The 23,744-nt window shown below is 36.1% G+C and overlaps 3 protein-coding genes across 3 annotated transcripts; 2 read left to right on the forward strand and 1 right to left on the reverse strand.

Moving 5' to 3' along the window:
- Positions 1 to 1,059: 1,059 nt before the first annotated feature.
- Positions 1,060 to 4,957, forward strand: LOC117637520 (F-box/LRR-repeat protein 17). Its single transcript, XM_034372426.1, has 11 exons — positions 1,060 to 1,776; positions 2,162 to 2,263; positions 2,499 to 2,643; positions 2,756 to 2,940; positions 3,056 to 3,160; positions 3,443 to 3,540; positions 3,622 to 3,842; positions 3,925 to 3,991; positions 4,097 to 4,182; positions 4,359 to 4,457; positions 4,550 to 4,957. The coding sequence occupies exons 1-11, from the start codon at positions 1,142 to 1,144 to the stop codon at positions 4,613 to 4,615; spliced, it is 1,809 nt and encodes a 602-aa protein (XP_034228317.1). The 5' UTR covers positions 1,060 to 1,141; the 3' UTR covers positions 4,616 to 4,957.
- Positions 4,958 to 5,147: 190 nt separating this feature from the next.
- On the forward strand, positions 5,148 to 9,019 carry LOC117637269 (putative uridine kinase C227.14). Its single transcript, XM_034372118.1, has 12 exons — positions 5,148 to 5,444; positions 5,786 to 5,919; positions 6,012 to 6,058; positions 6,268 to 6,345; positions 6,642 to 6,834; positions 7,450 to 7,480; positions 7,561 to 7,619; positions 7,702 to 7,775; positions 8,097 to 8,183; positions 8,417 to 8,478; positions 8,576 to 8,604; positions 8,699 to 9,019. The coding sequence occupies exons 1-12, from the start codon at positions 5,387 to 5,389 to the stop codon at positions 8,783 to 8,785; spliced, it is 939 nt and encodes a 312-aa protein (XP_034228009.1). The 5' UTR covers positions 5,148 to 5,386; the 3' UTR covers positions 8,786 to 9,019.
- A 765-nt stretch (positions 9,020 to 9,784) lies between these two features.
- On the reverse strand, positions 9,785 to 16,992 carry LOC117636603 (auxin-induced protein AUX28-like). The gene is made up of 5 exons (XM_034371181.1): positions 16,331 to 16,992; positions 10,761 to 10,999; positions 10,502 to 10,637; positions 10,327 to 10,388; positions 9,785 to 10,220 (listed from the first exon to the last, which is right to left on the reverse strand). The coding sequence occupies exons 1-5, from the start codon at positions 16,615 to 16,617 to the stop codon at positions 10,183 to 10,185; spliced, it is 762 nt and encodes a 253-aa protein (XP_034227072.1). The 5' UTR covers positions 16,618 to 16,992; the 3' UTR covers positions 9,785 to 10,182.
- Between the last annotated feature and the right edge of the window lie 6,752 nt (positions 16,993 to 23,744).

Raw genomic sequence — 23,744 nt, forward strand, 5'->3', positions numbered from 1 at the left:
AATTTAAATACGTCAATATGTAGCCAATATGTCGACCTGATCTGATATGATTGATACTGGATTAGAATGGTGATGAAATTGAATCTTATATATTGAAACCGACTTATCGTCAAAATTAAATAAAAATGTACATGAAAAAAAGTGTTTCAGTTTTATATGTTATTAGCTTCTTCACACGTACTTCTGCATATGTAAGAGATTTTTTTTTTTTAAATTTAAATTTATTTTAGAATTAAAAGTAGTTGTGTTCGGAGTTTGTTCTTGAGATATTCACGTTACCGTTTATCAATTATCTCAGTGTTTTTACGAAATATGAATTTTCATATAATTTTGATTTTTTGTATAATTTCAGCGTATTCAAATATATAGTATCTTGAATTAGAAAAACACATTTTAGGCAGTTTAACATATGAAATTATAGAAAACTTGAATTAGAAAAACACATGTAAAAACAAAAAATGTTTGACTCTGTCCGTGAAAATGATAGTACATCATGCCTCCATCCATTGCATATAAATCTATGTACTTAAATTCCTTGAACATGAATCAACGGTCCACCAAACGGCATCTTCCATTTCTAACATATTTTTCTTTCCAAAATCATTTTCAGTCTCCGATTTCTTATTCATTTGTTCAAATTCATCAAAACGTGTTGGAAAAAGAAAAAGAAAAAGAAATCAAAACGTGACACTATCATTTTGAGTCGTAATCAAATGAGATTGTCCCAAATCATGCATGCTGCCGTAATAAGTAAATAATCTCCCGGTAACAAAAATTAAATTCTCAAATCGAACGCGGGAAAACCTTCCTTTTCGGCGATGAGGTGAATCTGATTCTCAATCAAAATTAATTAATTATCAAGAAAATTCCAAAATTCACAACAAGATTAATCGCGCCCTTCACCCAACCCCAGGGGCAATTTCGTCATAAAATACGTTCATGTCAGAGCAGCCCTCCGCTCTTCCCCATTAGTTTATGTTTCAAAATCAGCGCGCGAAACCCCGCTTTTATCTCCCGCGCCTTTCCGGGCCCACACGCGCCTCGTCCTCTCTCTCCCTATATTTCTTCCCTCACTGTCTCTCACTCATACCCCTTTTTCTCTCTTTCTATCACGCCAATTTGATATCCAAAACTCCAAACAATGCAGCAACAGCGCCACCACCACCAGTCGCATTTCTCCGCCGCAGGCCCCACCACCCCGTTCGGGTCCACCGCCGTGGCACCCACCGCCAGCTCCGAGGCCAAGCGCGGCAAGAGGCGAGGTAGTTACAACTGCGGCCGGTGTGGCCAGCCCAAGAAGGGCCACTCCTGCCACCTACCCGCCGCCGATGAAGCCTTCGTCGCCGATGTTCAATCTCCGTCCGATCTCTCAGTTCCCCCTCTGCCTCCACGTAAGCCCTACTCCCACCTCCGCCGGGCGCTGTCGTTCGACGACGATGTTGATAGCTCTGGATGGGGCGGAGGAGGTGGCGGCGATTTTGACTCACCGGATCCCGACCCCGATGAGATCGATGACCTTGTGGTGGATTCGGAGTCGGGTACGGGTTTATGCGGTCTGCCTGCGAGCTGTCTTTGGGATATTTTGAAGAGGCTGCCGCCGCCGGAGCTGTTGTCGGCGGCAATGGTGTGCAAGGGGTGGAGGGAGACGACGAGGAGGCTGTGGAAGGCTGCAGAAATGCTTAGGATTAGGGTTCCGGCGAGGGCTCAGGTCGGGCTTGTTGGATCGGTGTTGCAAAAGTGCCCGGCCCTCGTTAACCTATCTCTTAGAATGGAAAGGTATTATTGCCTTTTGTCGAGAGGCTACTCTTCTCTCTCTCTCGCTCTCGCTCTCTCTGTTTCAGATCTAGGGGTTTATCGAACAGATCTGGTTACAGCAATGGAGTTTACAGAATAAAATCTAAAATGAAGAAATGGAACACGATCTGAACTCTGAGTTTAATAATATTCAAATGAAATTGAAGAAAGAACAAACAGCTAAAACGAAATGGGGTTAAATGCAATGAATAGAGCATTATACCGTAAGCATTTGATCTATTATGATTTGATCCACGCAGCATTGATTTCAAAACCGGCAAGTTACACTGTGAATGCTAGAATCAAATAATGTTGAAAATGGTGCATTGCATTTGGGATATAATCTTGGAATAATTTGCTGTTGCAGTGATGTGGATGCAACATTGCTGGCCTGGATCACATTTTCGTGCCCAAATCTTGAATTCCTGGAGATCACTACTTCTGAAACGGCTATCAATCGAATCACTGGGTACGATTATCTTCTTCTATAGCTCTAGTGCAATCAATTGTTTCTTTGCTGTATTAAACTTTGCACTGCTGTTTCTGTTGGGCATTTAGATTGGTATTGTTGGCTATTTTCTGTTTCCTACTCATTGTTGTGTAGTGTGGATTAGATAGTAGTGATAGTTAAATGGTGCAAGGTGCCAAACCAATGCTTGTGATGGCTGATTAGTTCAATCCATTCTGTGACTTTAAAAATACAGTGATGAGCTGGGTCGTTTTGTTGGTGATAGAAGATTACTGAAAAGCCTTAAGATGGAAGGTTGTTCTAATTTAGGCGGATTCGCTCTTTCTTCATCAAGTCTTTCTACAATTTGGTTTTCTGGTCTTCACTCCCTTTCTAAGATGGTGATTCTTTTTCTCTTTCCTTTTTGTCTCTCATACATTGTTGTTTTCTTTCTGCCTTTCATTTGTTGTTAAAGTGACTTCTCTCTTACTTATGCACATTCCTTTTTCACAGGTTTTTAATTGCCCCAATCTAAAAGAGATTTCTGTAGACTTTTCTAGCCATGAAAATGATAATACCGATCTTGTCACCATGGTTGATGCTCTGGGAAGGAACTGCCCAAGGTTACAAAACATACACATTGCATCAATCCAGCTTTCCAATGCTGTTGTTCTTGCCCTTACAGCTGCACAATTAAGGTTTGCTGCTGAATTTGTTTTGAGGCCGATGGACTACTGCATTTCTTGGTTACATTTTTTTTAATCACTGCACAATTAGTCTCATGAAGATTTCTCTGTTCATTTCATTATCCAGGGGGTTGAGAATGCTTTCTCTTGTTCTTGGATCTGATATCACTGATGCTTCTGTTGCTGCCATTGCTTCAAGTTACCCAAACTTAGAATTGCTTGACCTGAGTGGGTATGTTTTCAGTCCTATGGTTTAATTGCATTTGATTGTTTTTACTTAAGCTATGATTGCCTGATATGTGCAATATTTAAGTACAGTGTTTCCTTTTAAATAGATTTCTGTTAAGACTTTTGTGAATTAAGTTTAATGCTCTGTAAAAGAAAGCGCCATCTGTAGACTTTTGTGAACTGGACTCGAATAATATAGTGACGCCCCTTATGATCCCAGGCCTTGAAGAGTGGCCATTCATTTAATTCTCAAGATGTAATGTTTGACTCTGCATTTTGATTACAGATCTAGCATCACTGATAGTGGCATTGGAATGATTTGCAATGTATTCCCTGATACTCTTTCAAGACTACTGGTTGCTCTTTGTCCTAACATCAGTGCAAGTAATCACCTAGTCCAGAGACTCAAAGATTTTTTGGTTTCACATAAACTTTTGTTCACTAACTGCTGTCTGTAAATTTCAGGTTTTATTCAATTCGCCACAGCTCAACTGCCTCTTCTTGAACTCCTGGACTGTGGCATGACCATATGTGATCCCAACTCTCTGGATTCAACATCCGAGGAAACCACTGGCCTTGAATTGGCACAAACATCCAATGCTAAAGTACACCTTAGTTACCAGAAGCTGATCATTAAACATGGCCGGCTGAAAAAACTCAGCTTGTGGGGCTGTTCTGGCTTAGATGTGAGGCTCTTAAACTAAAAAAAGTTAGTTGTGTTTTTGTATCGCTTCTCTGATGGATCTTATTTATTCAATCTGAATGCAGGCTCTATATTTAAACTGCCCTGAAGTTAAAGATCTGAATTTGAATTCTTGCAAAAATTTGTACCCAGGTGCATAATTTGATCTCCCGACTTGTCGCCTATGACATGTTTTTCTATCAAGTTTTCTGTCAATTTATTTGCCCAGTTAAGTGATTGTTGTTTGTATTTATCCAGAGAGATTGGTGCTTCAGTGCCCCAATTTAGAAAATGTGCATGCATCAGGTTGTCAAGAATTGTTGGTTGGGGCCATCCAAAGCCAGGTAGTTTTAAATTCCCTACTTCTGTTTGGCATCTGAGAAAACTAACCTAGGAAATGTAGATATTTCTCTAAAATTTGAATACGCTAGATCAGTTTATGTCTCTGTTGACGGTCGAGGCTCAAAGAAAGTGATTTGGAAAGTTGCTAATCTTGCATTTTTGTTGTCTTTGTTTGTAGGTCAATAATAACTTTGCTGGTGTGGATAGCTTATTACCATGTAAACGTCTAGCCGATGGCTCAAAGAGGGTTCGGGTGCCACATTTTCTTAGTGCACAGGTAACAATCTACAGCTTCTCTTTAAACTGGCTGCAAAAGGATCTCATGCTATACATATCTGTAAACATTGTGGTTCATGTTTCTTTTCGCAGTCATCCGAGGACGATAAGAAGCGAAGAAGGGTTGAGAGGCTGAAATGCAATGTGCATGTGTTCTGAATCTGATCACATGTCCTGGGACATTCCCGTTGCTCTTGTTTGTTGCCATATTGGTTTCCCAAAGCTGCTGTATTTTTGTAACCAATAACTTTTATATTTGATCCTAATCATTGTAGGGGGGCTGGTGCCTTGTAGAATTGCCTTTCCTTGAAGGAAACTGGATGTAGCCTCAAACTGATGATAGTCCAAGACTCCAAATTGGAGGGACACATTAAATTAATTAGCCCAACTAGGATTTACAAACCTCATTTCAAATAAATTGTTTATGTTTCAACCATGAACCATTTGTTGGGTTAAGGTTCTATCTTTACTTCTATCTGTCTAAGAAAATATATTCAATCAGTTTTATTTGTACTTTATATTTTTTTATTTTTCTCAAAGTATCCCTTAAAAATTCATAAATTGCAGAAGCATACGTTTATGTGGTAGACAATGTTAATTCTTGAAACTGTTGGGGCGGGGCACAAAAGCATCAAAACGTTAATTCCCGGGAAAACAAGAAAAAACTAAAAAAAAAAAATGCTGTGGTTCGTAACTAAAGACTAATAAAAATGAGAAGGCGTGCGGTGTACGTGGGTTTTCAATAAACCTTCTCCAACACCAAGATGGAGAAGTGAAGTATGTTAATGTCACTGAACATCCTTATTTTGTCCTTATATTGTTTGGGCGACGACAAGTTTCTCCTCTCTACTTCGTATTTTCTCAAAAACTCTCTCCTTTTACCGTTTTAAGTTTTTCTCTATCTCTCTCTGGTTCTTTTGTGATTCGGCCATGGAGGTCTCTCTGTCTTCGGCAACCTCGAGAGGTTACACATATCACCCATCACCAGGTCTCTCTTTCCTATCTTCTGATTTTTCTTCCCATGGTTTTCATACAACTTTATGATTTATCTTTTGTGATGGCATGAATCTAATTATATGGAAATATCAACCTGTTTAATTCCAGACTGATACTCTCTTTTTTTTTCAGATGATTTCTTTTATAAAATCAGGAATTTGTTGTAATTAAACTCAAAATTTTATCATTCTGAATCAGCTATTGTTAATTAATATGACACAGAAGAAACTGCAACATAATTTCATAGAGTATTGTAAAATCAAATTGCTGTAGAAAAAACAAAGGATCTTCAGAAACCCAATTGAGTGGAGTTTGTGATTTGCTTATCTGCAGAGCCGTTTCTGCTTAAAAGAGTGAATCTTCCTATTTGGGATCGTCATTTATTGTACCTCTCTTCAACCAGAGTAAGACCACAAACTTTATTTGTTCAAAAAGGACCCCACTCTGCCAAGGATAACTCGGTGAAGGTTTGCAAATGCTCTTTCTGTTTGGGTGATTTTTAAGTCTAATTTTCTCTCTACGGGTTTCGTTTGGTTGATACTCTGTGTTTCCTCTACAGGTTGTATGTTGTCTAAAGAGGGAAGCTACCGTAGTCGTCGAGGGCAGGTATGCCATCTTCGGTGTTGCAACCTGTAACTCGCATATGTGTTTGCTTTCTGTCTCATGGTTGGTATTTTTGTACAGAAAATGGCCATTGCATTTGATGTTTAAACTAAAACTAAATAAAACTTTTCTGTTTATTTTGTGATGTGTATATGCATATTTGTTGAAGCATTCTACTGCTTTTGATATATGTTGTTTCTGTTACCTTTAAGGTGTATAGATGAAGTATATGATGCTTTGGCCGAACGCCTTGTTCCTACAGCAGCAGCAATGTCAAATCCAAATTTGAAGTAAGTTCTAGCTTCTGATTGGCAAATATAAATGTGAATGCATCTGAATTTACACACTTTCCAGTAATTTTTGCTCAATTTTTATTTGCTCCTTTCTTATTGTATGCTATAATCTTTAGAGAGCAGGGACCATGAACTGTTTGAATATAGCTGGTAACTGTTTATACCTGTTTTTAATTGTCTGACTTTTTTTGGTATGGCTTTTACCTTTTTTAATTGTATTTGATTATCAATTAGTTTTTCCTTGTTACTCGTCAAAGTTATCTATCTGCCTGAACTACTATGCTGCTATGCAGGTATATTGTTGGTTTGGCTGGGTCTCCTGGATCTGGAAAGAGCACTATTGCATCTGAAGTAGCGCGACGTGTAAACAGATTATGGCCCCAGAAAGCTTGTGCATTGGATTCTCAAGTTAGTCCTCCAGACATGGCTGCAGTTATTCCCATGGATGGGTTCCATCTTTATTGTTCCCAGCTGGATGCAATGGAGGTTAGTCTTCTGATATTTTAATTTTGTTTTTCATCGTTCGATGCTCTAGTTGTGGATGGTAGTCTAGTATAGATTCTAAAAACTGTTTAAGCATAAAATTATTGAAAATTTAGTAAGCTTAAGATATAATTGGGGGAATATGATGATTTGTTAGAAACTAGTTTTACTAACATCAAGAACTAACTTGCAGTGATTATCGGAAAAGAATCTTTTCAGATACACGAATCATGATTTGATTACATATATGTGGATCATAAAGTAAGCCAAAGTTATAAAATTTGATTAACCTGTCTTCTTAAAATGCATCTAGCTGTAAATGATACAACTATTGTTGTAGCAGTTATCCAGAATTGAGTAACAACTTACTACTGATTTGCTCAACCATATAATGTTGGTTGATTTATAAACTCTGCAGTGATGCACTATGCTGTATCACTTACCAAGCTATGGGCCAAATTTTTGGTTGAAACAACATTTATTTGGCTTCCAGATTGCATAATTAGATATTTAAAAGTCGATTTGTCCTTGTATGTCAACACATGAATATATTACAAAACATTATAGGTGATAAAAATATTTTCAGTCCTAATTTTCTGTAATGTGCTAACATTTTAGAATCCTGAGGAGGCTCATGCAAGAAGGGGAGGTGAGGTTTCTATATTCCGTGATTGATTGATTAACACCTTGAAAGCATTAAAGCTTTGATCTTACAAATTGGTGATTCAGCTCCATGGACCTTTAACCCTGAGCTACTACTCAAGTCTCTCAAGACTCTGAGAAGTCAGGTAATTAGTTGATACTCTTAACTTATGTGATCGCCTCAAGTTTAGCGATATGTGGTGCATTCTAAAAGGAAGATTGTTTCAGGGATCAGTTTATGCACCGTCATTTGACCATGGTGTTGGAGATCCAGTAGAAGATGATATCTTTGTGAGCCTTCAGTGAGTAATCTGTTCCTTTCACATAAGTTGTCTTCTTAATACCAGCTAAAGAATTAGGTGGGTTGCGAACAATTATAGACGTGGCTGATGTAAAAGCTGAAGAAACCTGGGAGCCTAAACAATTTATAATAACAATATTTGTTTGGAAATAATGGATTGAAAGTAGTAAATCCGATTGGCTTTTCCAGGAGGCTATATTAAAAACCAGTGAGCTGACATGAACAATTTGGGATGCCAAGAACTTTAAGCCTTATAGATGATCTTACAATTATGTTATTTTGATTCTTACATGTTTGATGAATCCTTTGTGTGTCTTTGCAGACATAAAGTGGTCATAGTAGAAGGAAATTATTTATTGGTAGATGATGGGATTTGGAAGGAAATATCAGCCGTGTTCGATGAGAAGTGGTAAGCCGCAGGTTCTCAAAGGCTATTTTTTTTGTGCAAAATTGTATGTTAAAGAGATCAGATGGTATGGTTTGGCCTTACCTCTCAAATTGTGATTTTTGATCATTATGATATTTGACTGGCCTTTGTTTGAGTCTTTGATATGCATACTTTATCCGATCATTTATGTTTTGGAAGACTGAAACTTAAGTGTTGGTCACTTACGGCTATTGTTTGTTGCTTTTCCCTGCAAGGTTTGTTGAGATTGACATTGATAAAGCTATGGAACGAGTTCGAATGAGACACATCTTAACGGGTATGTAATCCTTAGTTTTTAGCCACCTAGTTCTTGGAAATGAATCTGGGGGAGAAATGACGTGATTTGATTGCTTTATTTGTTTTCTGCATTGCAGGAAAGCCCCCAGATGTTGCTAAATGGCGGGTAAGTTCTTCATATTGTTCAGAGCCATGAATTTTCATTATGGGGTTAGTCAATAAGTTTTCAATATGACGTTGCATTTGACCTTTAATTGTAGATTGAGTACAACGACCGGCCAAATGCCGAGAAAGTAAACAAATCAAAGAAGAATGCCGATTTGATAATTAGGTCAATCGACTATTGAAGCCAGAAGGCGATCCGCACTGCTGGTTGTACCAGTAAACGAAGCTTTGGTTTTCTATCTGTTTTTCATCCAATTTATGCAAACTCAAGTCCTAACAAGTATGATAGAGTTCGAAGAACATCAAATAAACCATTTAATAAAGAGAGTTTTGTCTCTACAATCCACCATTTAATAAAGAGAGTTTTGTATGCAATTTATCTCTACTATGTGAAAGGAATGTTGATTGCTTGGTTATTGAATCGGACTCAAAAGATGTTGTTGACGCTATTAAGAAGACTGGTGTCGCCATTCTCCTTGTATTGCGAATCGAGCTGCCCATGCGGCAGCAGCTTTGGCCTCTGAGAGGGTAAGACATTTGAGTTGGGGTGTTCAGCCACCTCCCTCTTTGGTTTTGGTTCTCACAAGTGATGGCGCCTCCCTGCAATGTTTTTCCTTTCTGCCCTTTTCCTGCTTTTAGTTTCTGGAAGTCTCTTCCTCCCTGGGTTGCATGTTTTGCCTTTGTTTTGTTGTCCTGCCTTAGGGCTTTTCTCTAATGAAGTTTCATCTTGACCAAAAAAAAAAAAAAAAAGGTTTAACTCATACCATTTAACCCTTCTCATACAATCCACCATTTTACTTCTTTTGACATAACATGATAAAGTATAGAGTTAAGTTTTTATTTTTTATAATATGAGTGATATTCTAATTTAATTTGATCTAAATTATGGTGAAGGGAATTCGACCACAGAGTAGAGAGCACATCCGCTTTTGTCAATCTTCAATTTAGTTAATACCATGTCTGCTAGAATTAAAATGTTAATTAGCTTAGAAACAGCAAATCCCTTTCCAAAGTCTAAAGCAATAAATCTAGCAAAGAAAAAGAATGGGCATGCATATAAATGCTCCATTAACATCCACATGCTCATGTTCCCCCAAAAAACGACGTCCTGGAGCATCCCAATTAATATTTTTTTAATACACAGAAAAAGACCATACATAAAAATAATTGAAGGATCAAAATTAAGAACAACACACATTACTTAAATACAACAAAATTAATTAACTGGTACGTTACATTATTATGCTTAAGCAAGCCATTATTGCAACACTAAACAAAGCAAACCCCAAGCCCCGTCCTTGGACGTACTTCAAACTTAAGATCCAGTTTTAATGGTTCTGTCTGGCCATGATTAAAAATAAATAAGCTCAAAATATATGTATCTCATATTCAATAATTACACATATATCAAACCATAAACATTAATTAATCAATCTTACAAACAAACATATCCATTTCATCACCCAAACATGCTGCTCAATCCATCTGCGCGTTGCACCGTGTTTGGTGGTTTTGGTTTATTGCAGCCACCGCGACGAGATCAAAGGAGCAGGCTGTGGTGATTCATTGCTAAGTGCTTTTAGCTTCTGTTCTTGCATTTCTCCATGGCCCTTGGTGCTGAAAAAATCATTCCAGAGTTTTAACTTAATCATGAAATATTTATAGGATAATCAAGATTAATGGTGGTTAATTATGTCTATGCCATTGAAGATGAAATACTAACCCAGCCCAACAGCCTCTTTGCCCTTCATTATGCGCAATCTCTTGCATGATTCAACAAACATCCTGCTTGCATGAAAGGAAAACAAATGAGAAGTTTTTTTTGACAAATAATAATTTTATTATTAATTTGCATGAGCTAGCTAGCTCTAGCTAGAGTAGAGAAATAGTGAACTTACTCCCATGGGACATCGCCAACCAGCATCCAATCACCATCCTTGTCTTCATATGTTGGAATGTAATCAGAACCCTTGAGCACATCCATCAGCTTGCTTTCATTCATGAAATCCTTCATTCCTTGGGATCCACAGTTTCCTTCAATCATTGCAATTTTTTTTTCTTCCCAAGTATCAGAATAATTGAAATTTGTTCCATACATATATATATATATATATATATATATATATTTGGCTTAATTAAAAGTTAATTACTAATTACCGATGGTGAAGGAGCTGAACATTTTGGCTAGGGCATCAGAGAGCTCAGGGTAACTCTTGTACATCTTCAAGTCCACTTTGCGAAGGTAGGGTGCGCCATCCATGCTCACCTTCACCAACGTCACTGCATTGCTGCTGCCCTTCCCGTGCTCACTTTCTTTATCACTCGGGCTCTTCTGCAACGCCGTGAACATGTTCTTTCGGAACGATCGCACCGGTGGCCAGCCCACAACTTGTGCCCTATATATTAATAAATATTACTTTTCCATTATAATTAATCTGACCATAATAAACATCATTAACAATATACTACTATCGCTGGTGTGTTTTTTTTGGGTATGAAGATCCAATTATAATTCTATTACAATAACTTTGTGCAAGATCTAATGTCTTAATTTCCTTTTCAGTTCTTTTTTGTTTGAATTCGAAGTGTCTAAAATTACACATATGAAAGCACATCTAAAGCTCAGTTTTATATCCTGGAAAAAATAAATAAATAAATTTTTTAGAAAACATGCATTTCAAACTAGAACAATTTTACACATCGATATCTTTAGCCCCTTAATTAGATTTCTTGTCACACAATAAATAATTTTAGCTATTTGAAATATAAGAGATGGAGCTAAATTAAAATCACTTCCACTGGTAAATATTAATTATTAACTATAGAGATATAGAAGGCTACATAAATGGCATCAATTATACACATAGGGAGTAATTTTTTTTATGTTCCATGTGTATTGAATGATACACCAGTTACGTGGTGTACCGGTAACATACAAAAATTTCTCTCCACAAGTACCATCAATTATTATATGGCAAAAACAACAAGCATTCGCACATGCGTACATACTTACACTAGTAAAAAAAACCCCTTGCGCGACCAAATTTTGCGCGACGAAAAATTATTCGTCGCGCAAAGCCACTTTGCGCGACGAAACTTGAAACTTCGTCGCGCAAAGTCTTGCGCGACCAAATTTTGCGCGACGAAAAATAATTCGTCGCCCAAAGTCACTTAGCGCGACAAACTTTTGCGCGACGACAATACATCGTCGCTCAAAGTCTTGCGCGACCAAATTTTGCGCGACGAAAAATAATTCGTCGCGCAAAGTCACTTTGCGCGACAAACTTTTGCGCGACGACAATATATCGTCGCTCAAAGTCTTGCGCGACCAAATTTTGCGCGACGACAAATAATTCGTCGCTCAAAGTCACTTCGCGCGACAAACTTTTGCGCGACGACAATACATCGTCGCCCAAAGTCTTGCGCGACCAATTTTGCGCGACGAAAAATAATTCGTCGCTCACGCGAAGTGACTTTGGGCGACGAAAAATAATTCGTCGCTCAAAGTGACTTTGCGCGACTAAAAGTAAACTTCGTCTCGCAAAGTCCTTATAAAAATAAATAAAATAAAAAAATATTTTTAAAAATTTTTTCCATGACGTAATCCAAACATTTTGTCACCTAAACCAATTTATTTTTTTTTTTTATTTTGTATGCATAACACTTAAGAAATTAAACGGTATATATATTTATTAAGTAACTTTAAATTTATTATTTTAGATCGGATCGGATTTTTATTAGCAAAATATATTCTTGTTGTTCGGATTGGGTTTTTGTTAGAAAATATATATTTTAAATTGACAATCGAATTATTTCATTGTATTCATATCGGGTCAAGGAGTGTAGCAGTAAAAAATCATCAAAATCGGAGTTAAAATAACCGTTAAATCTTGATTTTTCATTATAACCGCCGAAAAGTTTTATCCCCTTACTTGATCTCTGAATGTTTATTTTTTCCGATTTCTGGCTATATGATCTCGAAGTATAAACAAACAAGTTTGATGGTTGGATCGTTGAAACTAGTTTTTTTGAATGCATATGCCATCAAAACAATATATTCACTAACAATTAAGAGTTTCTTTGTACTTTCGTTAAATATAACATAAGATTTTGTGGTATCCACTAGTGTAAATATTTTAAATTGAAGATCAAATTCAGTCATTGTATTCATATAGGGTCAAGGAGTGTAGCTGTAAAAAATGATCAAAATCGGAGTTAAAATAACCATTAAATCTTGATTTTTCATTTATAACCATCGAAAAGTTTTGTCCCATTACTTGATCAATGAATGTTTATTTTTTCCGATTTTTGGCGTATATGATCTCGAAGTATAAACAAACAAGTTGGACGGTTGGATCGTTGAAACTAGTTTCGTAGAATGTGTATGCCATCAAAACAATATATTCACTAACAATTAAGAGTTTATTTATATTTTCGCTAAATATAACATAAGATTTTGTGGTATCCACTAGTGTAAATATTTTAAATTGAAGATCAAATTCAGTCATTGTATTCATATAGGATCAAGGAGAGTAGCTGTAAAAAATCATCAAAATCGGAGTTAAAATAACCGTTAAATCATGATTTTTCATTTATAACCGTCGAAGAGTTTTGTCCCGTTACTTGATCTATGAATGTTTATTTTTTTCGATTTTTGGCGTATATGATCTCGAAGTATAAAAAAAACAAGTTTGACGGTTGGATCGTTGAAACTAGTTTCGTAGAATGCATATGCCATCAAAACAATATATTCACTAACAATTAAGAGTTTATTTATACTTTTGTTAAATATAACATAACATTTTGTGGTATCCACTAGTGCAAATGTTTTAAATTGAAGATCAAATTCAGTCATTGTATTCATATAGGGTCAAGGAGTGTAGCTGTAAAAAAATCATCAAAATCGGAGTTAAAATAACCGCTAAATCGTGATTTTTCATTTATAACTATCGAAAAGTTTTGTCCCGTTACTAGATCTCTGAATGTTTGTTTTTTGTGATTTTTGTGGTATACGATCTTGAAGTATATACAAACAAGTCTTATGGTTAGATCGTTGAAGTGTGTGTGTGTGTGTGTGTGTGTGTGTGTGTGTATATATTTTTATTTATTAAGTAGCTTTAAATTTATTTATTTTGTACATATAACACTTAAGAAATTGAATAGTATATACATTTATTAAGTAGCTTTCACCTTAATTATATTTTAAATCATAAAATAAAATGTTTTTATTTTTTATTATTCAAAACAATTATTTTTATAAATATTGTGGTACGAACCAATTTTTCGTCTCTCAAAAGTTTGCGCGACCAACAGTTCGTCGTGCAAAACTCAAAAAATTTGGACGAGTACCAAAAATGGGACGTGGGTTTTTAAAATTAAAAAAAAAAAACTTTAGACTTTGCGCGACCAATATTTTTTGTCGCGCAAAAATTTGGGCGGGTACCAAAAATGGGACACGGGAATTTTTTTTATATAATTGTTTTAGACTTTGCGCTACCAATATGTATTTTTCCTCGGGCAAAAATTTTAAGATTTTGGCGAGTCCCAAAAATGGGATGCGGGAATTTTTTTTTAAAAAAAATAATTTTTTAGACTTTGCGCGACCAATACTACTATATTCGTCTCGCAAAACTTTGCGAGACCAATATGTTTCGTCGCGCAAAACGTTGCGCGACCAATATACATTCTTCGTCGCGCAAAAATTTGGGCGGTTACCAAAAATGGGACGCGGGAATTTTTTATATAATTGTTTTAGACTTTGCGCGACCAATAAGTATTTTTCGTCGCACAAGAATTTAAAAATTTTGGCGGGTACCAAAAATGTGATGCGGGAATTTTTTTTTAAAAAAAATAATTTTTTTTAGACTTTGCGCGACCAATATTACTATATTCGTCGCGCAAAACTTTGCGAAACCAATATGTTTCGTCGCGCAAAACTTTGCGCGACCAATATATATTTTTCGTCGCGCAATAATTTGGCCGGGTACCAAAAATGGGACGCGGGAATTTTTTTATATAATTGTTTTAGACTTTGCGAGACCAATATGTATTTTTCGTCGCACCAAAATTTAAAAATTTTGGCGGGTACCAAAAATGGGATGCGGGAATTTTTTTTTTGAAAAAATTATTTTTAGACTTTGAGCGACCAATATTTTTATATTCGTCGCACAAAACTTTGCGAGACCAATATATTTCGTCGCGCAAAACTTTGCGCGACCAACAGTATTGTCGTCGCGCAAAGTGATACGGTTTTTAAAAACCGAAATAACTCCTCCACCATTTTCTCAATTTCTTTCTCTACTCTTACCTCTCTTCTCTCTTTCCCTCTCCCCAAATCCCACCCTTTCTCTCACACTCACTCCTCTCACTTAATCTCTCATCTCTCTCTTCACTATCTCTCACTCTCACTCACTCACTCATCTATCTTTTCACTATCTCTCACTCTCTCATCTCTCTATCACTATCTTATCTAATTCTCTCACTTCTCCATCTCATTCTCACTCACTCTCAATCTTGCCAAAAGGTATATTCTCTCCAAATTTTAAATTTTTTTTCATTAATATGTGTTTTTGGAGTTAGTTTTGAGTTTGTGTGGGGTTTGGGGTTGAGTAAAGGGGAGAGATTGAAGTTTGGGTTGGATTTGTGGTATAACAATTTTAGGGGAGATTATACATTCTTTTTTTTTTTGTTGTTGTTATTTGACCATATTTGTTTTTTTTGTAGGTAATCATTGAGACTTTGATGGCTAAAGTTGAGGATTAGGAAGCTATCAAAACATATTATCCACAACTACCACCACAATATGCTTGTATTAGGATTTTACTTTGTTAATTCATGTGTACATTTTGAATATTATATATATATATATAAATATTTATTGGATAATTTGATCACTATTTTTCATATGTAATTTTATTTTGAATATGTCAATTTAAATTAAAGTAATTAAGAAAAATCTTACAATTAAATTAAATTAAAAAAGTAAAAATTTGAAAAAATTACTATAATTAAATTAATATCAATTTAAATTAAAGTGATTTAAAAAAAATCATACAATTAAATTATATTTAAAAAGTAAAAATTTTGAATAAATTAATATTAAAGAAATAATAAAAAAAAGTAAAAATTAGTTTATTTTAATTAAAAAAATTTAAAACACAAAAAAATATTTCGTCGCGCAAATATTTGCGCGACGTTATTGTTCGTCGCGCAAAACTCTAAAAATGTGGGCGGGTACCAAAAATGGAACGCGGGAATTTTTTATTTTTTTAATTTTTTTGAGACTTTGCACGACCAATGTTTTTTGTCGCTCAAAACTTTGCGAGACGAATATTTTTCGTCGCGCAAAACCTTTCTTGCTGACAAACCAATGTGTTCGTCATAAAGTTTTTGAGGACCAATTTTTTTCGTCAGCAAAGTTACTTTTTTCGATTGAAAGAAGTCACTTTCATACGACCAACTTTTTTTCGGCGCATGAAAAGTTACTTTGTACGACCAACGAACTTTGGTCGGCGCAAAGTCTTTCTTCCACGATCTTTCTTTGACGGTACCTGCAGCAGTTTTGTGGCGGATAAAAAATTCAATGCTACGACTACAATGTATTTTCTTGACGAAATTATCTTCGCCGCCAAGCAGAAGTTAATAAAAATGAATATAGTAGTGTCCAAAAAAAAAAAAAAAAAAAAAAAAAAACAGTGATATTATCATCATCATCATCAACGACTTACTTGGCTGGAGGCTTTGCAGGATCAGCAGCTGGGAGATCAAGTTTGTGGTCCTTGTTGGTCTTGGACTTTTCAGTGACATCTTTCCCAGTAATTATTGCCTGCTCCTTAGAATTAGAAAGGTTAAGCTTCAAATCCACACAGCTTGTCTCACAGCTGATCTCATCCTCACTGCTCTCAGTTTCAGAGAACCCTCTCTTCCTCATCGTCACCGCCGCCGCTTGATCTCCTTCATGGCTTCCACCATTTCCTGGTAACCCTAGCCTCAGCTCCGTCTCTTCAAACCCCATTTGAAGATAATGATCACCTTAATTACACCCTTAACTCTTGATTATTAATCTCTCTCTCTCTCTCTCTCTCTCTCTTGCTGATAAAAAAAAACTCTCTCTCTCTCTCTATATAGCTGGTTTGGCTTAGCTTGTGGTGGTTCTAGTAGTGCAGAAATAATTATAGTGGGGAAGGGAGGGAAGGAAGGAGGGTCTGTTTGGGCTGCGTCGGTATTAATATGCGAATGGGTGCACTGTACACCCGGAAATGGGTCAGTGACACGTGGCAGACTGTGTGAGCTGTCTTCTACAACCTTGCTGGGCTACGTGACGACACCACTGTGTGTGATGTTATCTATCCTATGATTCTTGTGTGGAGGGTGTGGATCGTGGACACTGCACTCTCTGGACAAACCTATATATTTATATATATATTTGCTTCTTTCTTTTGCCAATTGATTTTCACTGCTTGTTTCCAATACAATAGTCATCTTGGGCTCCACTATCTATCAAATTCAATTATATATATGACATCTCTGAATCTGAAATATATGCAAAAATAATTTATTAAAATTATGAAAAGAAAAGTTTATGCGTATTTGTCAAATTGTGATTTGATTGTTGTAAGGAGGAATGACTCCTTTACATGTAAAGAGCCAAATATATATTCTTTGCATTATAATGATCTCGAGTATGAAAAATAAGGGTTACAACTTGCACCCAGGTTAATCATTTGATTAAATTTCTTAATTTTTAATTACTACTTTGAAGATTCATGAGCTAGCTACGTAAAGGGGGCCATCAACCAAGATTTTGGTCATAGATTATTGTGTAGATGTGCAAGTGCAAGCATCGGATCAGTAAGTTTAAGAGCTCAAGAAATTCACTCACTAATTTCATCTTTCTTGGAAGGGGAGATCCAGCTGGGTCTATTACCAACTAGTGCAATTTATTCTAACCTCTTCACTCTTTTTAGGGCTACCTCTCCCCCTCTTAGGGAGGGAGCAACAACAATTCTCTAATCCCAAACGTCCCCTTTAGCTCAATTTTTGATAACTCATTTCTTTATCGGATTCAACATAATCTTAAAATAAGTGGTGTAAATTTTATATTTGTGTTTGTGAAAGTTTCAAACTAATTAATTAGGACGTTTCAGTAGTTTACATATCGTCTTATGCTCATGCTCGCCTAGTTCGCTCCCTCTACTATATTTATAATCTATGGATGAACTGACAAATGAAAAAAATGAAATCTTCTTCTTGATTCCCTCTCCCTGTGATCTCATATCTGACTTCTTACTCTTTCTTTTCCTCTTCCTTTGAATCTGTGATACCCGAGCCATGATATTTCTACAAAATATGTGCCCACCAAAATGCTGGAAGTTGTTCCTTTCTTTAAATTTATATGTAGCAAGATATGGGTGGGTTTAATTTCTTAGACGGAATATATATATGGCTGACAATCATTTAAACATCATGAATTAATCCATAAGAATTGATAAGTGACAACTTGATCTAAATGTTGATGGTCCTCTAACTGGTTTCTAAATAAATTAATATTCCTTCGCGGTCCCTTAAGGAAACAATCAATGAGAGAAGAATTATTCTAAAATTCCTGGCCAGAAGGACTTATCGAATTTAATGTGAATAATTATTTAGAGGTAGACGTCTCACTTATTCACCACCAAATGATGTATCTAAAATCCATGTTTCGAACCACCAAAAGTGGCTTAGTGGTTTGTCCGTCATTTGGGTAAGACTCTAGAGTTCAGCTGGGTTTGCTCCTTAGTTCAAGTCCCAGCAGTTGCAACATCTAGTGGCCAGCGGCAGGCTCAGTTCCGCGAGTGGAGATTAGTCGAGGTGCGCGCAAGCTGGCCCGGACAACTCATGGTACTTACCAAAAATTCATGTTTCGTTTTAGAGCATCTCTAATCGATATGTCAAATTGTCACATGGACATGAAATGTCAAAAATTGAAGGTTAAAGTTGCTATAACCAAGTAGTCAAATCCTACATGAATTTGAAGGCTGAAAGAGATATGTCAAAAATAACATATAAAAAAACTTGATTTCAAATATTATTTTAATGAACCACACTATCGATTACCATTTTTAAAAACTTTATGCATTATGTAGGCCCAATATGTTTTTAAAAATATAATAAAATAATATGATATTTAGCATTTTGAGTGGAGTTAAATTTTTTCCAAAAGTATCAAATTGCACATAACCTATCAAATTCAAATTTAGCATTTTGCATTTGACATCTCCAATATAAGGTAAAATATCCAACAACATTTGGTGAATCAAAAGGGGTTAAAATTAATTGATTTTCATGTCGTATAATTATTATATATACACCATGCCATGCCTTGGTGTTTCCTCTACTCCACCATATTGTTGGCCAAACATGCTAAAAGTAAATGTTGGGTTGTACCCTTTTATGGCATCTATGGCTATGTGCTACATACACATATCGCTTCACCAAAAGAAATTGTTGGAAGAAAAGCACAAAGTTCTGCAATTATTTGACAGGCACTCTTAACTGTTTGTTGTTAGGCCAACATGTGTGGTGTTTGATCTGTCTTGATGTTACTCCAAAATTGTATGTACCGATCACAGTCGTGTTCGTTTATAATTATACTTTGTGAAGATTATTACAGTTAATTATTCATCACGTGTGCGTAATTAGTAATTCTTAATTGTAAATGCATGTAAATTTCACAATGAAAACTGCATGCATCTACAATGCAAGAGTCAGTTACTTAGACGCCCCCACACGCCACTAACCCTACCCCTAACCTTCTTGTTAAGGTATTCAAAAATGTTTGGCAGCTGGTAAACAATGATTTATGGACACTAATTTATAGTTGAGGAAGAAAAATGGTATAATAAATCTTGTTTTTGGTTGGTTGAGTTGGGAAGGGAGTGGGACCCAATAGTGAGTGGGATTCATTGGGTGGGTCGTGCAAAATTGAATTGAAATTGGGTTTGGGCCCACTAGAGTCGCCATGTGAAGTTGTTGGGTCTGTCACCCTTAGCGTCAAACCCGATCCCATGTGCGGCGCTGCAGGGCATCCCACTGAGACTCGCCTTCTCTTAAATTAATTTAATTCTTCTTCTTTTTATTTTATTTTTAAATTTCCCCTCTTAAACTCAATTAATTAATGAATGCCATGAGACCAAAACTGAGCCATTGACCCATTGACCATGCATCCATTTTCAACTTCATAAATTCCTCTCTTATCTCTTCTTGCTCACAAACTGATCCACCCAAGCCCAGCCAGATGCTTAGAGATAGATCTTCTCATCCAGAGAAGATAGATTACATTAATATATAATTTTTTAGATACAATAATACAAGCAATCTGGGGAGAAAGGACTCCAACAAATGATTTCGGATGTAAAAATAATTTCTTTTAAATACTTGAGCTACAAATTTCTTATATATATACACACACAACATATATATTGATGCGCAGAATGACCATATAATTGACAAAAAAAAGGTATAATGAAACACCCATCTGTCCAAATGCTAATGATCAGTAATCATTGTAATTCAATCATCACATTTTTCTCTTCTTTATATATAATTTTAGTTTATTTTCTTGGGTGCAATAATTAATCAATGATTATAAATCATGGGCAGTGCTAGTTTATTCCATCTTTAAAAAAAAAAAAAAAAAAAATTAATTTTTTTCCCGTTCGCCACACAACTAGAACTTGTTTATTCGTTGGACGGTGGTCTGCTATAAGATGCATGTTAAAAAGAGAGAGTCAAATAGTTTTGGGATTAGGGTTTGAAGCAACAAGTGGTCAACAACACAATGTAGACAAGTTCGTTATACATACCTATATATATATATATATATATTTCCTCCATTTAAATTTAGATGAACATGCAGCCAAGCAGCCTCATGCATGCAACACATGCTAATCTGCATATGGATCCACCGTTTACCATTTAATTTGGCTGTTTTTAAAAAATTATATATATAAATAATAAGATTATCAAAGCAACGGTTTAACATGCACCAACAGATTCTCGAATTACTTGTTATATATGCAAGCATACGATAGTCGGTCATAGACCGAGTTTAAGTTCACACCTAGGTTACGAAGTGTGTAACACATTCTGTATAGTAGCATTAACATTATCTAGCTAGTTGTGGGTCTTCTATTTATTACTAGCTGCAGGTAGCCAACGTTACGTAATATCTGTACACACGCGTGAGTACTTTTAAATCATACGTTAATGTAAGTGAGTGTCAGAAGATATCAACGACTGACATCAATCCATGATTAACGGGGGCGATTCTAGATGGCACAGCTCATATCTAATTGAGTGATGATATATATATATATATATATATATTGTACGTATAATAATGTATGAGTATGACAAGTTGCGAGAAGAGACATGACATAAAAGATGGGCATGGCGTCGTGGCATGTCATATGGATGCATGATGGATATAGGACCACCATGCATGTTAATATTTGTACGTAAGAAGGCAGTTGGCAAACGCATAGCAAACAACGACAGAGTGGGCCAGAGAGCAAGGAATTGGAGCCAGGGACATCTCTTCGGGTGGTAGGGAGAATGGGCCTTCTCAGCTTCTCTTTAAAACCCCAAAAAGTCCAAAACTTCAAATATTTGCACCCACGTGTGGCACCTGGCCCACATGGATCATATCAACGTCAGTCTTATCATGTCACACGTGTGAGTACATTGCTGATTGGTACGTACGAACCCATATGCATGCTGGTTTATGATTTACATTAGAGTTGTATTTTTCATGCATTAATTACAATGGCAAAATCAAAATGTAGTAGGGGCTTGCATAAACTTTTATCCAGAGGAGGATCGAACTCGGAAGTAAAGAAGTGGGCACAATATTATTGATCAACTAACTTAATTCACGAGTCATGTCTATGGGGCATAAACTTGATTACCGTGAAATTGACAAAGATTAGAAAGGAGGTAGACCCTGAATTCTTATCATGTCTGTACTGTGGTCCATGCATGCAAATGTTAAGCTTTAGATAGGGTTTTTATTATTACAATAAATTAAATTAATTACGGGGCCTCAAATGTAGCTCAATTGTGACACTTGTCTTTGTCCGTTGCTCCTCCTTTATGCATGGCTATCAATTCTGAGTTGTCTTCTTGGTGTGTGTACAGTGCGTGTTCATATTTCCCTGTCGAAAAACTCAAGACTTTGCTGGCCAATTCCAAAAGTTGCTTCAAACCAGCTAGGTTGTGTCGGTGTCTGTTAGGGTTTTATTTTTTCTTTTCCATTTTCATTTGTTGGAACTTGGAATACAAGACTCAACATAACATATTGGGAAGTAGCTAGCTAGGCCTAGGCCCTATGGCATGGGGCAAAAGAAAAGATCACGTTCAAAGATTAAACAACTTGGCAAAATTAATTGATACCCAGATGATCCATGGAAAAGTTGCTTCACATACAGGACAAGGCTCTACTTTCTATTCCATTTTTGTCATAACTCATGACTTTATTTCTATTGCTTGGAACTGCCCAGATTGTATATATATATATATACATGCACGAATATGTGGTCATTTTCACCGTCAACATATACTTTATGTTTCACCAAATCCACAGAACCGTAGTGCATTGCATCTAACTTAATCCATAAAGGCATAAATTCTTTGAAAAAAACTTCAAACTCGGCTGCGTGAGAGAGACTTATGTGCAATGAGGTGTATACTCTTAGTCCAGCTGTAGAAGATACACACTCTTAGTCCAACTGTAGAAGACACGCTTATATGCAACGAGGTATATACTCTTACTCCAATTGTAGAAGACACGATTATGTACAACGAGATGTATACTCTTAGTCCAGCTGCAAAAGACGCCTAGCATTGCATTTTTCAGAATAGCCATATGTTGTGATAAGTTAATTCATTAATTAGTTTAATCATAACTTTTAGTAGCAACTACAATATTACACAATCGTGAATAAAAAACGAAAGAGAAAGAAGCAAAAGTGTTACCAAAGATAGTTAAGTCATGTGTTGCTAAGGCTTCTATTCAACATATTTATGGAGATTAATTGTAACTCAATTATAATATGCTTTACTTAAAATATGATTTATGTCTCGTTAAAACATTTAATTGTGTGCTTATACTTTTCATAACTACTAATATACTATTTTAAAAATATAATTATATATTTATGTGGGTTTTATAATTATTTTGGTGCAACCACCCAAAGTTCAATTAGGGTTGAGGCAAAGAGAGAGAACGGGAATGGTAAGCTGACCCTACCACATGAAATCCCACATGTCATGTAACCACAGGCCAATAAAATCCGGTCCCACTTATCTCTACCCACATGGCCAATGCCCTTCCAATCAACAACATCCACGTGGGACCGTTTGCAGTCACATGGGCTGTTTTCCGTTTCATCCTCCTGATCCAACGGTCTTTGTATCGACAGTCCCAAAGCCCACTCGAAGAGCCCATCAGAGCCGTCCATGATTGGTCCACGGTCTTCAATACCGTCGGCTTTGTTGGTCCCCCCTTTGTCCCCCTCCCATTGGGCACCAAACTGCACGTTGTTCCTCATGTGAGTGGCATCCATATCTTCACCTGTCTGACCCAGACCAAGAAAATCGATCTACCACCCACAACCAATCAATTAAAAATAAACTTATTACCATATTAAAAAAATGTAATAAAATTAAAGAGAAATGCTAAGGATAATCCTCTACAAGTGAGTGAGTGACTCTCAACCAATGCATTGTGATTCTTACATGCATCTATGACTCTAAGTTGTTCATTCACAGAAAATTCTTAGGTTCAACTATTGGATCACGTCACCTATTCAATCACATTTACAGGCTTTTTGTTTGTTGGTTTAATCCAACTCTTTATTGGTTTCATTTCTCTGAGTGTGTTATTATATATTTTAGACGGATTCTCAAGAACTTCTCTTCATTAACGTGTAGATAAACACAGCTCAAAATTGAACTCACTCTAGTAAGACTATTTTTTATCACACTTATGAATCATATTATGAAACACATTTCTACACAGTAATCTCGCATTTTACTTGTGTTGGAGATGGGATCTATACAATGTGATGCACAAATGTTATTCATGTGGCATTTCTAATCGAA

The sequence above is a fragment of the Prunus dulcis genome, chromosome 8, assembly GCF_902201215.1.
Source record: "Prunus dulcis chromosome 8, ALMONDv2, whole genome shotgun sequence".
In the NCBI taxonomy this organism is placed as follows: Eukaryota; Viridiplantae; Streptophyta; class Magnoliopsida; order Rosales; family Rosaceae; genus Prunus; species Prunus dulcis.

Bases quoted from the DNA above. Each gene is read 5' to 3' on its own strand.
- LOC117636603 (XM_034371181.1), bottom strand. From the start codon at position 16,617: ATGGGGTTTGAAGAGACGGAGCTGAGGCTAGGGTTACCAGGAAATGGT. The intron at 11,000-16,330 runs GTAAGTCGTTGA...ATTAATATATAG, and splicing joins CCTGCAAAGCCTCCAGCCAA to GGCACAAGTTGTGGGCTGGC. The intron at 10,389-10,501 runs GTAAGTTCACTA...TCATGCAAGCAG, and splicing joins GTTGGCGATGTCCCATGGGA to GATGTTTGTTGAATCATGCA.
- LOC117637520 (XM_034372426.1), top strand. From the start codon at position 1,142: ATGCAGCAACAGCGCCACCACCACCAGTCGCATTTCTCCGCCGCAGGC. The intron at 2,264-2,498 runs GTACGATTATCT...TTAAAAATACAG, and splicing joins GCTATCAATCGAATCACTGG to TGATGAGCTGGGTCGTTTTG. The intron at 3,161-3,442 runs GTATGTTTTCAG...TTTTGATTACAG, and splicing joins GAATTGCTTGACCTGAGTGG to ATCTAGCATCACTGATAGTG.
- LOC117637269 (XM_034372118.1), top strand. From the start codon at position 5,387: ATGGAGGTCTCTCTGTCTTCGGCAACCTCGAGAGGTTACACATATCAC. The intron at 6,346-6,641 runs GTAAGTTCTAGC...GCTGCTATGCAG, and splicing joins ATGTCAAATCCAAATTTGAA to GTATATTGTTGGTTTGGCTG. The intron at 7,776-8,096 runs GTGAGTAATCTG...GTGTCTTTGCAG, and splicing joins GATATCTTTGTGAGCCTTCA to ACATAAAGTGGTCATAGTAG.